Genomic DNA, 15710 nt, shown 5'->3' on the forward strand with positions numbered 1-15710 from the left:
CTCGAATGATTGCCTGTACACATGGTCACACTTCCAGTGGCTCTTCCCAGTCTCCTCAAAACCCAGACACCTATCCTGAAGTTTTAAAAACCTCAGAACTCTGAAGGACCACTCTGCCGAGGTAGAGCCCTTGCTGAAGGGATGAAACATGGAAGCCCCAGTTAAAACTTATTTTCAGCAAAGGTACTAACTGAGCTGCATGTATCAGCTTTGCAGATCTCAAAAACGTTCCTGATGGGTCCTGCAGATGTGGCTTGAGCCTCTGTAAAATCTGCCCAGGTCACAGCAAGTGGCTGTATCCTCAGTACAGTACAGCGCACACTACTATACCCTCAGTATTCCTAGAAGAGAAATTATTTCAGTCACTGAGTAGCAGTGGAAAAATGAAAAAAAAATCACATTCAAGGAAAAAGACAGTAATAGTAAGTGTAATAGGCACCCACTAAGTTGTGGGTGAGTGTGATTTAGGAAAGAACCAAGGAAGGAACTATGATTTATGGAAGAAACACCCTCTGCTAAGCTTCTCTGAATCTGACTTTGGAAGTTCCACAAACATTCAGTAATCTAAGGACACTTTCATGAAACAGAGAGATGATTCATCCTACTTTTGTTGTTCTCACCTATCAATAATTTGTGACATCTGAGCTGGAAAAACTAGGCTCGTTTCTTCTGAGGATTTAACATCACACAGATCTGTAGCATGGTTCACTTTTAGTGGCTACAATATTAAAACCCAAGAATCACGTGGATGGATGGGCAGGTGCATCTCACCTGGCTCTTGCTGTGTGCGGAAAGGTACTCACCTGCCTGGGTGGACTTCCTTCTGGCCTTCTTGATTTCCTCTTCTGTCTTGTTGCTGAGTTTCACCTCCAGCTGCTGTGTTTTCATTTCCAGATCCTTCTGCCTCTCTGTCAAGGCTTTCCGGGCCTTGGAGTAATGAAAGAAGAGTCAGTAGTAACAGAGAAAATGAAGTGGCAGCTGCTTTCACCCATCCAGGACTCCTTCACACAAGTGTTTCTCAGCAAGGAGTCAGGAACTTTGCATAAAACTGGGCCCTAACAGGGATTCAGGCTCTTACAACACCATGTGAAGTTCACAGAAGAGTCCTACGACCACAGAGGAGTCACCAGCAACAAACCACAAACGCATCTGAACTCTTCACAGAGTCTTAAAAGGCAAAGGAATGATGGCATCATCAGGCTCTCCTGTTTCTTAATAGCTTTCCCATTATTTCTGGAAGAAAAGAGAGCTGGAGCCTCTTTCAAAATGCCTTAAGCATCATTACCAAGATACCCCCTCCACTCACTTTTCTTAGGATCTGAATCGTTTAAGTAATTTCAAGTATTTCACAAAACCTGTCCTCAAGTACGGTCTGGACTCAAGGTACACCTATCACAAACTAACAGCGGGAACCTAATTCAGAAAAACTTATTCAGGTTCATGCCAACAGTAGAAATCAAGAACCTGAGGTCTGGTTACAACTGTTGACTTGAATTACTTTACTCAGAAGTTTTTCAAGCCGTTAAAACCTGATTTATCAGTTCAAATATATATTATACAGGTAAAATAGTAAAGTACCTTAATAAATAAACACTGTTACATGCGGGCTGATAAATACATTAAAATCACTTGTTCTGCACGGATTTGTTATAAAACATGTCACATTTGTTCTTTATACTGTAGTAGTGTTCCAAACTAAATTGGCATGACTGTATTTTCTTAGCACCTTGCAGTTTTCTGCAGGTGCACAGCAGCCTAAACGTTACTGTTGAAGCATTCCTGGAATTTTTCCCATGTGCAGTTCTGGGTCCTGCAGGTCTGGAGAGGGAGCTGGAGGAGAGCAATCCGCGAGGGGCTGAGCGCTCCACAGGCACTGCAGTCACAGCTCTTCCCTGCTCTCATTCCTTCTCGTTCCCAAGGTTATTCCTAATTCCCTCTTCCCACTATTGCTACTGAGTTGCTTTGCAGAGAGGAGTGTGAAGAACTTCGCGTTTCGGCAGAAACAAACATTCCTCAGCCTAACGACCTTGTGTATCCTGCAACAGCTCTGTCCCCTGGGGAACTCCTGCTGAGCGTTAATGAAAGCACAAACAGCTCGGGGGAAGACTGGGAATGGTGTTTTCCTTTCCAGTTTACACCCAAAAGCAAACCTCACGAGGCTACAATTTGGCAGCTGAGGCACAAAGCATTCCCATTTCTGTCAGCCGCTGCTGGGAGATGATATTTTGTGGGTCTAACTCCCTGCACCACAAGCTCGGCTACCTCCTGGTTCGTGTTACATCAGCCCATTACTGGGTGCTGCCGCTGCTGTTTGGATTTTCCCAGTGAGGATGTTTCTTGTGAAGGGTTTGTGATGTGCCAGACCAGGGTCCAGCTGCCCTCCTCGGCCATCGAGCCAGGTGAGCTTTGGACCTGACCCTGCTGCCATTCTAAGGCAAGGTGCTCTAAATTTTGAGCACAACAGATGCACAGGAATAAGAAGGATTTGCATCAAATGTGTTAGAAATTTACTGCCCCAAGTTGGGAAGGGGAGGATGAACCAAAAGGCCACTTCAGCAGGAAGATGTTTGCCCCTCACTTCCCAGATCTCAGCTAACCCCCAAACTACACCTGGGGCTGGGCAAAACACAGCTAACAGTGAAAACCCGCAGCAGGAACAGCTGTGGTCTTCTGTGAGAGAACAGAAACTCTTCATGGGGCAGCTGCTCTCCTGCTCAAAGCAGCAGAGCCTCAGAAAGGCTCCAGGCTGTTCCCTGCTCCCACCTTTTCCACGGCGGTGTAGCGGCTGGCCAGGTGCTTCCGCAAGTCCGCGATGTGGTGGTCACACTTCTTCATGTCCTTCTTGAAGTTCTCTCTGAAGTTGAGCAAGGGTTTCTCCACCTCGCTCTGAAGCTTTGAAGAAAACAAAGGAAGAAATGGCAGTAACGAGGAGCCAGGCAGTGATTCCTGGCTCTTCACAGAACCACAGAAACGCTGGGAAAAAAACCCCTCCAAGGTCATCAAGTCCCATCGTTATCCCAGGGCTGCCAGGTCCACCACCAAACCCTGCCCCTGAAGTGCCACATCCACATGTTCTCTGCACACAAACAGTGGGAAGGATTTGGAGGATGCTACAGGAGTTTCTGTGCAGAGTTTAAGGAGAAGCAAAACAATGGAAAAGCCCCTCTCTACCTGGCCTGCCTACACACACACATCACTCACTCCAGGGTGCAGCTTTTTTCTTCCTCTTGGAAAACAATACAGGAGGACAATGGGGAGCAAAAAGTATTTCACTAATTACAGCCCTGATGTCGAAGTTTAAGGCAGAGCAGTGGGTTACCAAGGCAGCAGCTGGTTGCCTGAGTAACCTCTGCTGAATTGCTTACAAATGGTGCAGAGCTGTAATTTTCCTCCGGAACATGGCTGTGGTGCTGAGATATCTGCCACTGCGTTGAACTTGAACACCCACAGAGGTTACCAGAATGTAACAGGATTCAAGAGCATGTCACATGTGGTGGAAAAAAAAAACCAGATAAATACCATAGTTCGTAAAAGAAATCTCCTTGGGCATCACTTGAGATAAAACCCAAAAATAGCATGATATTACCAGCACGCTTTTGAGAAAGGCTAATGATACAAAAAAAAGCCAGAGTTCTGGTTCTCTTCCTTCCAGACAGGTGGAGTAGATTCTTGTTGAGAAGCCAAATATTACTTTTAATTTCTTCCTTTGCAAAAATAAAAGTGTACAAGCACCAGTTAAAATTACTGGCTGGAGCACAAAGCCCAGGTAGACATCTAGAATCAGTTTTACTTCTTTTTCATGAAAAATTAAGGCTAGATATGTTTTAATTTACTCACCAGGTGGACTAAATAAACTGATTTTGGGAGAAAGATTGGACAGAGTTTCAGTAAGTTTGCTCACCAACTTATTAACTCTTCTAAATTTGTTCTACATGCATGTGCATTTCCCCCATAACATGCACTGAAGAGAGAGGCCCACCAAGGCAGGGCAAAAATCCTTGGAAAAGAAAGAACCATTTACCTTAGAAGAAAATTTGAGATGAACCTCTGCTTCATCAGCTAAACTCTTCTTGAGCTGAGCCCAAGCTTCTCCCAGTGTGCTGAAGGAAGAGAGGGACAATGATCAGCCTCTTGCCCACCCTTCCTCGTGGGATCTGCCAGACAGATCTGCCACAACACTTTGGACCATATCCTGATCAGCAAATCACGGAAAAGGGTAACAGAAACCTGAGAAAACAATCAACCTTTGTGACCAAAGCAGAATTGTGTTGGCACTGTTTGCGGCAGATCTTTGAAAACACGGTTGATGATGATCTCCACTGACACAGACGCCAGAGCCTCCATAAGGAAGATCCTTCAGTATCCTGTCCTTACCATAACAAAGTTCCCACGAGTGCAGTTCTTCCGCTGCCTCATCTACTTTACACCCTGCTTCAGAAAACAGACTTTCACTTCAGGTGAAAAGTCATGGAGAAGCTTTGCAGCACTTGAAAATTTCTCCATTGCCTTTTTCTTTCAGATAATTTCCAAGAGAGCAGCAGCTGAGGCACACTCCTCCAGACCCTCTACGACAGCCTAGACTCCTCTTAAAGCATCATAACCAAAACTGTCCCCAGTACAGTACAACTCCAGTGGCTAAACTGGTAACAGATTATTTTGTATCAGACACTCTTTCTTCTACATATTTTAATCTGATTGCCTTTTTAGACAACAGCATGAAGTTGTTGATGAATAAGCTTGTGATTCACTATAGCCAGATCCTTCTCCCACAAACTGTTATGTAACTGTATCTTTCACATCCTGTGAAAGCATAAAACCCGCTGCTTTGTCCTCATTAAAATGCATCTTAATTTTTTTTCAGTTAATTTCTCCATTTTAACACGAGAATTCTGAATTGCAACATTTTCTTCAAATTACACATACCAACCCTCCTAGCTCTGTCACATCTCTGAATACAGTAAATCCATCATTTCTTCTCTCATAGGTTGTTCATTACAAAAACACTTTAAACTCCCCTGGACTTAGGACAAACCCTTTGGGATCTCATTCCACAGCTACTTTCTGCAGTTTAGTTTTTGTAAGCAGTGGGTTTTTCCTACCTAGTTTTTTTGCACGTTAGGCTTTATTTAGGCCACCATTTCTCTTGTCTGCCTACGAGAATCTCCCATCACAAAAAAGCAATACTAAATTAAGAGCTGTGATGCCTGACCTACTCTCTTACTCCATCACTGCAGGAATTTAGGTTGGCATTGTTCTCTATGCATATACAACAATTGCTCACCACCTTAGCTTTCCTCTAAGTGAATGTTTGCTGGTTTATCCTACTGCATTGCAAAGGTTAAATAAAGCTGAGTGATCTTCAGTTCCTGGCTCCCTCTATCTCCTCCCTGTCCCCTTTTCAAGGATAATGAGATTTGACTGTTCCTGATAGCCTGAAAAATCACCTGTCATCTGCAATCTCAAACTAATGATCTGTCACCTCTGATGCTGCTGCTGCAAGGACTTGAGTCCTCAAATATGGTGTTCATCAGCTGAACAACTCAGATACACCTACAGAATATTTCTCCTTCCCTGAGGCCCTCTCCCACTGCCCATTTTTCACTGACACTAACGCTGTGATCTGATGCAGGAAGAGCAGCACTGGACAGTGCTTTCAGCTCCACGCACTCTGCACCGTGTCCTTTCCAGTTCTACTTCAACATTTCTTAGGCTTGAGTGCTCATTCCCTCTCTTTTCACCTACTCTGCCCTAGTTTCCTTCCCCTCCATTTTTTCAGCCATTCCCTCCTTCTCCCGTTGGGGGTAGGAGAAAGCGGAAGGAAGATGTGGAATGATGTGGGTTTAGCTTAGCTAGGATCAGGTGAGCATCCACCCCTAAGGAGAAAGGAGGAGAGGGCATTGTCACTGCAGGTGCTCAGGGCAGTAACAGCCCAGTTATCCTCTTGCCATTTCTGTCCTTGCCCCCTGGAAAATGAGCAAAACACCTCATGCAGCTTCAGCGCTGGCAGAAACACACTGTGGCAAAGCTACGGTGAGGAGAGTCACTTCCAACTTTGGCTTTCAGTGCTTGGAGGGTTTGTGGTGCAACAGAGAGAGCTACCAAGTTCTGATCCTTCAGGAGTGGTGCCTTTGCATTATCACTGAAGAACTGCGATTCAGTCTGAATTGCACTGCCTAATGTCTTCTTAATAACTTCCCAAGTGTGAAAATGTTGGGAGTAAGAAGCAGTCTGCTGCTTTTCCTGAAGGGCCAGAAGCCTGATGAGAACAGACTTCTTTATCCTCCCTCTTGTCTGTGCTGCTCTGATTGTACCTTACACATATACTCTCTGTAATATATGTTCTATATATTCTTCCATTTTCAAACTAGTTTGCTACACATACATGCTAATCCTGGAAGGAACTACTTACTCCTGGCTACAACAAGGACAGCACATAAATCTGATTGGAAAGGCAACATTTTATACAGATATTCCTTAAAATCCTCTCATTACCAACCTAAAAAAAAAAAAAACCCAAACAAACAATTCTGAAGCAATTCCACCTTCCCCAACATGCCCAGGGTGCTAATCTAAATAAACCTCTGCTCAACGGGAGAGAGCTGGGGAAAATTACATGTACCTGCGTGGGAGAAATGCCTTTTATATTAAAATTCGTCTTCTGTGAAAGTCACAGAGACACACTTACCCTTCTTCCTGAGCAGCCAAGGAATTCTGAGACAGTTTGGACAGGTTCTTAGCATATTCCTCCTCAATCTTTATCCTACACTCACATACACACAGAGAGAAAATAAAAAGACAGCAGTAAGTAAGCTTTAAGGCAGAAACCCACACACATAATTTGAAGAAATTCTCTGCATTTTAACAGATTTTGCCACAGGAATTTTCCTTTCAGTCTCCAGGGCTTGGCAGCACCAGTTTGATGAGCCGTCTTCTCCCCCCATATGCTAAAAATGCAGAGGCAAGAGCAGGGCTACATGCAGGACGGCATGTGAGACAGAATTAGCTGAAGAAGCTACAGTTCTGGAGAGCAAATAACAAGGACAGAGTGTTTCTGCTGTGCAACACAGGCTGTCTGCAGAAACCAGCAGCACGTGGTTAAGTCTGCTGTGAAATGTGAGGCTGCATATCCTTGAGGCGAAAACGAAGGAACGCGTCGAGCCAGGAGAAATCCGAATGAGATTTGGGGGGCTGAAGTTGCACCTTTCTTAGGGACACCAAATCTCATCTTCCCCAGACATCAATAAAGACCTTGGTACACTGCCACATTCCTAGGAGCGCTGGGGAAAGTAGAGATTTGTAAAACAAACAAAGGAATTTACCGGAGGGAAAATTACCGATTTACCAATTGCTCAAAGGGAAAGATACCAAAGGGAAATTTACCTGTTTACCGATTGCTCAAAGGGAAAGACACAGTCGATAATGATGAAAGGGGACCACGAGTTTATTTGTTCAGGAAGAGGTTCCTCAACAGCCCTATTTAATATTTTCGGCAATGATTTTTAGTACAAAAATCTCCAACAAGACCAACAAACACAGGCAGCAAAGGCTACGCTGCATTGGGACCTCACTGTGAAAAGGGTTTACCCAGGCACTTTTCACCTAACGTGCTTTCAAGACCTACTCCAGGATGAGACTAATCTTCTCTCAGAAGTGACAATTTCTGGGGACTGGAAAGAGAGAACAGGTCAAAAGTAATAAAAGTGCAAATGTCTCTCCCCAGAGCTAAGGCTCACTGCTTTGGGCTCAGTTCCCAGCCACAGTTCTGGTCTACAGCCTTCATTGTGAACTTCATTCCTGCTGAATTCTGTCTTTAGGATGCCTTTGAGTGATTTTCTGTGGATGCTGGATGGTCAAAGGCTCAACAGTCTGCTGACTGATCTGAGCTGCCCATGCAGCTCAATCCTTTTTCTCATGAACAGAGGAGTGGCTGGCCACCTTCCATCAAAAAGGTCTGCTGTGAAATACAGAATTCAAAATCCTGTCAAGTTCTTCCCTGCCACTGCTGAAGCTGGGGAATTATTGAATGTAGTAGGACAGAGGCAAGCCTCATGCCTTCAGAAAGGAAGAGAGTAGGTTTAGATTAGATATCAGGAAGAAATTCTTGCCTACGAGGGTGGGGAGGCCCTGGCACAGGGTGCCCAGAGAAGCTGTGGCTGCTCCATCCTTGGAAGTGTCCAAGGCCAGGCTGGACAGGGCTTGGATCAGCCTGGGATAGTGGAAGGTGTCCCTGCCCATGGCATTGGGAAGGGTGAAGCTGGATGAGCTTTCAGGTCCTTTCCAACCCAAAGCTTTCTGTGATCCTCACGATTTCACAGGCACACACAAGACACCCTGTGCCTGGTGCCATCAGTGCCTGTCCTAAATGCAGCACCAGGCAAGCAGAGCCGCTGGCTTTGATGGAAGAGCTCCTCACTGCTTCCAGCTTTGGCCTAGGCTCCGAGATTTTTTTCAGGGATTTGAACTTGGGCTGCAAATAGATGGCATTACTAAAGGGCAGACTGCCTGGCAAGGAGGAACATCAAGAAAAGATAAAAATAAAAAGGTGAAATGTCTACAGTGAAGAGCCCTAAATATAAGAAATAAATTATTTTACCCCAGCCTGGCTTCCTGTCACCATCCACAGCCAAAAGGGGCTAAAAACCAAGATAAACCTCAAAGAGGGGGAAAAAATCTGCCTCTTGACCCTGCCTGATATAAACACACTGCAAACTCTGGATTGTGGTGGCTGTGAAACACAAACATGCCAGAACTCCTGAGTCCATTTTCAGACATCCACGTGGCTGTTTGGCAGTAATTCCACCTTCTTAACAAAAGAGCTTCAAGTTCTTGTTTCCACTCATTTGTTTGAAAACTTTCAGGATTTCACTCCCTAAATAGTCAGAAGCATTGCAGACTTGAAGTGCATTTTGACCCATACTGTCCTGACTTTCCTAGTTCTACTTGAGCTTTGGATGTTTATTTTCCTGTTCTCCTTTTCTTTTTCTTTTTTTTTTTTTTTTCAAAGAAAGAAAAAGTACTTTGTGTCCCCACACTCAAATAATTTCAGTCATGATATATTATGGTGGTTGAAGAAAAACTAGAGAGCTGCAAAGGGAGGCAAAGATGATCTGATGTGACTGCCGTGCAAGAAGAAACTAAATAGACTCAGACAAGAGGGGGACAGGGAGAAAAGGTGGCAGAGGATATCTGACAGACAGCTCCACAACTGCCACTGTGGGAAGACTGCGAGTCTTTCTACACTGCTCCTCCAGATTAGGAGGGAACAGTGAAATAATTTATCAGACAACAGAAGCATAATTACTTTTCCTGTAGTGCAGAGACTGCAGAAGGCTTCCACAAATTGCTGCAGCCAAACAGTGAAAGGTGCACACACGGATCTGCTGCAAATGGCAGAAGCTAAATAATCTGCTCTTTAACTTACAGTTTCTAAACATAGCACTGCTTAATTAAAGAGCGAATAAGCATTAACATATTTAAGGAATATCTAAACTGGGAAAAAAAAAAAACAGTTGCAGCAATAAATATTCAATTTGATAACCAAGTGTTAATTACCTTTCTCGGACAAACTCTGCCATTTCTTTCTGCATTTGTTTCCCTTTAAGTTGCTTTTGAAGAAGAATTTCAAATCCCGACACTGTATTGTTCCCTTGTGAGTCCTTCTTATCTGCCTGAAAGAAATAAAAGGAAGTTCAAGAGAAAGCTTTGGGGGCCAAACCCACAGAGATGTGGCTCCCAGCAGTGGTGCCTGAGGAACCCTCCCCTGAGAGCAGCTGGTGGCTGCAGCACCTCAGACCCTCTCAAAGAAACAGCCCAACACTCTCCTGCTCCTTTTACTCCCTTTTAATTTTTTTTTTTAATTTAAAAAGGTCAAGTTTATAATTATCTTTAGCCAGCAAAGGGCTAAAAAACGTAGAGTTTTTACCTATCTGCTTGTTTTAGAAGGGCATCCCCAGCTTCCTTGTGTATCCCTGGCTCTCACGCTCTGGGAAACGCCGAAATCATATTCCCTGCCAGCCACCTCACCATCCCATGGACCTGTGGATCTGCTGGAGTGAGTCCAGAGGAGGCCACTAAGCTGGAACACATCTGCCCTGGAGACAGGCTGAGAAAGTTGGGGCTGCTCAGCCTGGAGAAAAGAAGGCTCCTGAGAGACCTCAGAGCCTCTTCCAGGGCCTAAAGGGGCTCCAGGAGAGCAGGAGAGGGACTGGGGACAAGGGATGGAGGGACAGGACACAGGGAATGGCTTCCCACTGCCAGAGGGCAGGGCTGGATGGGAGATTGGGCAGGAATTGTTCCCTGGGAGGGTGGGCAGGCCCTGGCACAGGCTGCCCAGAGCAGCTGTGGCTGCCCCTGGATCCCTGGAAGCGTCCAAGGCCAGGCTGGACAGGGCTTGGAGCAGCCTGGGACAGTGGGAAGTGTCCCTGCCCATGGCAGGGGGTGGGACAGGGTGGGCTTGAAGATCCCTTCATCCCAAACCAGTCTGGGATTCTGGGATTCTGGGATTCTGGGATTCTAGCCCCTTCCTGGATGCACTGCCCTTTTGCCTGTGGTATTTTGAGATATGTGACTTGTCCTACATCCTCCCTAATTTTCCTGAGCAAATCCATCTCCTGAGAACTGTCCTCGCCTTTCTGGACACTCCTCTGATGATCAGCCACATCTCAGACTGGTCAGACGTTTCCAGGAGATGGTCACTGGCATCCCCTGGTACTCCCTGAACACATTGTATCTCAGCCCAAATCCTCCTTTACCTTGTAACCACAAATCAAGCTGTTTATTCCACTTTCTTGGAAGCTCTGGAGCTGCGTGTGGCATGTGGCTGGCTGCCTACTTACCCAGAAATAATCACAGTAGCTCCACTCTGAAGGTTTCAGCAACTGCTGCTCTGGCATTACGTCAGGGTGGGGGAAAGTCACACAGTTGATCTGTTAAAAAAAAAAAAAAAAAAAAAAAGGAAAAAAAAAAGGAGAGTTAGACAGTAACGAAATTTAGCTGTTAATGAGAAATATGTAAATAAAAAGTTATATCCATGTGCTTCCCATCAGAAAATCCGCAGTGAATGCATGCCAGCGAAGAAAAATTGGTTGTTGCATGGAAACAGCAGCTAAGCATTCCCAGAACGACACTCTCTGCAAGCAGGAGTGTTGGCTCAGAGGGAAATAAACTACCCATTTCACAGGAGGAAAACCTACTGGATTGGGAAAGCACCACGGAGGGAGTTCTCCCGGATCCCTAAAAACTGTGGTAAAAAACCTGACGTGAAACACCCTGAGCACAGAAACACAGAGAGCACCAGAGAGCCCTGCAGGCACTATGGGTGCAGAACACCCTTGGCTGTGCCAGTCTCCTGGCATGACAAAAAAAGGAATTATTTTTTTCAGTGCACAGCCCTTCAATCCATCTCTAAGACCTTTTCAGATGGAAGTGATGCTCTGTAAAAAGGAGCAGGGGCTCTCTGGAGTCAGTGAACCCTCAGCGTGCAGAGGCCACAGCGATCTGTCAGACAGGACTCATCACACGGTCATTAAACAACAGCATAAAAAAAATCCAAGAGCTCATTAAGTTATCCCAGAGGAACAACACAGGCTGAAAACAGCACAGTGAAGGCAATGAGCACCAGAGCCACTGCAGGACATGCTGCAGAACAACCCTGGACACAGCCAAGCCTTTCAGAGGAAGCACCAGCACGAGTCAAGAGCTCGCTGAGCCAGTTTGTAATGCTCACCCCAAATCCCTGCTGGGCAGGTACCCTAAAATCACTCCCTCTCAGGGTCGTGGCAACACTAAGAGCACTTGAGGATTAATCAAGGGATCAAGAGATATTGGGGATGGGAGACTCCCAGATGTAACAGTCTGGGGGTGGGGGTTTGTTTTGGATCAGTTAACGCTCACAGGAAATCCACACACAAATCTCCGGGGAGGGTTAGCACAGCTGCAGGGGCAGACCCAAAGGCAGGGCTTACACACAGTGAATCTGCCTTTGGGCTATTCAGAGAGGATCAGAAAGGATGTGGGTGCTGACACAGCACAAACCCACCGTGCCAGAGCACACAAAACCTTCAGCTGACACGAGGCTGCTCCTACAAACCCACACTGGTTCTGCTGCCTCAGTGTCCAAAAGCAACAACCACAGAGTCACTGGAAATGCCAAGGCTGAACTGGTGAGTGTCCCAGTGCAGTGGACAGAACTCCGGGAACGCAGCAGGAAGTGGAATACTGAATATGCACATCAGCAGGTGATGAAAGTAGGGTTAATTCACATGTCTCTCAAAGTTTTAGGAATAAATCAAAATATTCTTCACTTCTCCAAAGACTGAATTATCTGGAAATGATGCTGAATTGGCTGGAAAGAGTCATGAGGCTGCTTGGGTCCAGTAACACTTTTAAAAGGAAATTGGTGCCAGAATTTAAAAAAATCAAAAATGCAGAAGCTTCTATAATCTTTTTAAAAAAGTTAAAAAAAAAGGATTATAGTAAACAGAACTTTACAGAACTTACAGCTTTTTACACTAAGACCCACCAGGGGATATAAAAATTTTCAAAACTCTAGAAATATTACTAAAAATTACATATGACTACATAGGTAATCCTGTGATCTTTCTTTCCTTTCATTACCCCAAATTGCTTATACTTAAACAGGAGCTCTTGGATTGGTATTTCCTGGTATTTCTAGAACCTCTCAGGATTTCCCAGCAGGAGGGGAACACCAGGCTGGCACTGAGCAGCAGCAGAGTGATGTAGTGGCATTCCCCCCTCCCAATCCTTCCTCTGAAATGTTCCTTTTCTTGCTTCCAAAAGCAAAGAGAACTGAAAAAAAAAAAAAAAAAACCCAAAAAAAAAACCCCACTCTGCTTCACCAGCTTGGTCCCACTGATGAGCTGAGTGATGCTAAGGACGGCCAAAGCATCTCGTGCTGGTGTCCCCATGTTTGACAGGATTAAGCAGCTCCATGGACAGTGACACAAACACACTGCCCTCGCTAATTTTGAGAGACCCCACTGTGCTCACATCCCTGAGAGCTGCCGAGGCTCCATGCAGGCTCCAAATCCAAAGCCGTGCCAGTGGGGATATCTGAACAATGCTGACTTGCCAGCAAGGCCTAATAAAAGCTTGCAGAAGGTGACTATTACAGCTGTAATTGCCAGTAAGAAACAAAACAAATTAAAACATGTCTCTCAGATAATGATGGAATCATGGAACATAAAGAGAAAACAAGGTGTGATGACCTGCATTGCATTCCCACAAGCTCCACTGGGACAGCTGAGGTGATAATCAGCCTCACCATGATATTAAGTTCTTATGCAGCCTCTTCATCAAAATAATGGCTGTTGTCAGCTTGTAACAAAGCAAAATTAATAACAAGACACCAGCAGGGCAAAACCCCAAGGAAGAGCTGAGCAAACCTGCCAGAGGACAGCAGCTTGTCTTTCCAGCTGCCACTGGCCACGAGTGGCACCAGAAAACCTGTCTGAGAGCCACTGGGTCACAGAGGACAGAAGGTACAGAGTCAGAGAAGGAAAAAACCACGGTGACAAACAAAGCTTGGTGGAGGACACACACAGAGGGCATCAGAGGAGCAGCACAAACTGATGCGTTTCTCTTGACAAGCTGTGTGCCAAACTCAGTGGATTAAAATACTTTTGTCCGTGTACTGATCATGAGAAAATGCAATTATACTCCTAACAGCTGAATATTCCAGCTCCTATTTCCCATGAGCACACTGGCAGTCATGGCAAAATGAGCTGTTTATGTTGTAGGTGACTTTTAATTACACCCGAGACACAAAAGGGTGACAGAAGAGGAACAGACCCAGGGGCCAGGTGAATGCACAGGATTTGCACAGGAGCAACAAACTTTGTTTGGGTGGACGTGCACATTAATCTCCTGGATTTCAGAGTCTCTACAGGCTTTGAAGTCACTGCCACCACTCACCAATAACTGAGACATTGCCAAGCAACATGAATAAAACAAGAATAATTTGATCAAAGCTTAGATAATCAACCAGATGTTTATTACATCAGGCACAACATAAATAAATGAGCAGAGAGCGGGCAAACTCACTGTGCCATGCTAAAGCGACTAAAGCAGGACAACATTTTTGCTTATTTCTTCAGCTTAAAAATGCACATTATTTTTCTGATTTCTGCACATTCACAGCACCTTAAACACCTTAAACAGAAGAGAGGTGCCAGACTGCCTCACTTGAGTATCTTCTTTACAATTTCAGCTGAGACACAAAAAGTGCAACATCCAACTCCACTAAGTGAGTTCATGTGGCAAAGGGAACTATTTGGGTAAAAAAGCCAAACGCAAAGGCTGGAGAAGATCTCAGATGAGCTTGGGCAGCCTGAACTCTCCCCAGAAAGGGAAGCCCAGAAATGCCTAGGCTACGTCTGGGGAGCTTCAACTCCGTGAATTTGCTCTGGGTTTTAGCTCTGGTAGGGTGATGCTGCAGCTATGGTACCACAGAAAGGAAGAACACACAACTCAAGCACTCTCTGTTAACAAATCCATCGATTCCTTCCTATTTCAAAGGGAAGATTTTGCCAAAAGTGTGCAGGAGCCCTTTTTGCCTGGTCCATCTGTAGAAAGGTTCAGAGATTATTCAGGCCCCTGCCAAATCAGTGCATTTCTGACAATATTTACCACACAGTCAGCCCCAGGGCAGAGGGGGGAACTGTGCTGAACATGCAGCCTCATGCTGTGCTCATCACAGCCCTGCTGTGTGTCACACTGGGTCAGACACAGAGCACAGCAGCAGGAAATCCCAAGTTCCTGCGCACAGGCTGCCCATCTTCCCATCTGCAGCACGTGTTCATGGACGTGGCCAGCACATGCAATCCAAACACCAGCCTTTTCCAAGTCCTGCACTGTCCTAATGAGGCACTAGAGAATTTTTAAGAGAGTAATTCATGCTCAGAAATATGTTATAATCAGGGAGCTTTCCTGCTCTTCCAAACAAGACACAGCTCTGTTCCTGAGGTGATATTCCCCCTGTACATTCTCCATTTAACTCTCCCTCACATATTGTAAATGATCTCCAGCTTCCACAGATAACTCGTGGCCAGAGGCTTCAGGAATCAGCCAGCAAACCATCCAGCCTTAAAACACTGAGTGCACCTTGAAACTCAGCGAAATTGTAAAAGCAGCACAGACCACAGATCTGCAGTTTCATAACAGCCCCTGACACACCTGGCTGGAGTTTCTCTCCCAAAGAAGATGGAAGTCCATGTCCATAACATTCACTGAGCAAAGAGAAAACACCAGATTATTCTTGCTGGTTGCACACAGATGGGAAATACTCCAGCTCCACCTGCCTTCAGGGTTTCTAGAAGCTGTGCTACTTAATGTTACTTGGATGCAGAGGAGGCAGATGCACCCTGAGGAAGATGCTCCCACTCCTCTGCTGAAGGCGATGACGCAGCAACAGCTTGGCTGGACATCACCTGATGTCTGCAGCTTCTGTGCCACAGGATTTCAGTTTGAAGGGAGGCTTCCTGGACCAAAAGCCTTGAAGGAAATCACAGAACTCCCCTCTGCAAGAAGAGCTTCTGCCTGAGCACAGCTACAGACCAAGGAAAAGCATCTGACAGCAAGCTAAGGACATGCCCCGCAGCTCTGCCAACCAGAACATCCCCACGTCAGCTTGAGTGGCACTGAGCAAACAGAACCTCCTAGGAGACGGCAAAAACACTTACACTGTTTTACAG

The 15710-nt window shown here is 45.5% G+C and overlaps 1 protein-coding gene across 4 annotated transcripts in view; it reads right to left on the reverse strand.

Moving 5' to 3' along the window:
* Positions 1–15710, reverse strand: part of GAS7 (growth arrest specific 7) — a 75655-nt gene that overhangs the window by 14218 nt on the left and 45727 nt on the right. For all 4 annotated transcript variants that reach the window (XM_066200776.1, XM_066200775.1, XM_066200777.1 and 1 more), the window contains 6 exons: positions 10836–10925; positions 9553–9668; positions 6686–6760; positions 4022–4100; positions 2764–2892; positions 804–927 (listed from right to left, as the gene is read on the reverse strand). In XM_066200776.1, the coding sequence (XP_066056873.1) occupies positions 804–927; positions 2764–2892; positions 4022–4100; positions 6686–6760; positions 9553–9668; positions 10836–10925 (613 nt within the window). The remainder of the gene's footprint in view (positions 1–803; positions 928–2763; positions 2893–4021; positions 4101–6685; positions 6761–9552; positions 9669–10835; positions 10926–15710) is intronic.

Source organism: Chamaea fasciata, unplaced genomic scaffold (genome assembly GCF_029207755.1).
Source record: "Chamaea fasciata isolate MVZ Bird 193981 ecotype frontalis unplaced genomic scaffold, bChaFas1.0.hap1 SCAF_19, whole genome shotgun sequence".
In the NCBI taxonomy this organism is placed as follows: Eukaryota; Metazoa; Chordata; class Aves; order Passeriformes; family Sylviidae; genus Chamaea; species Chamaea fasciata.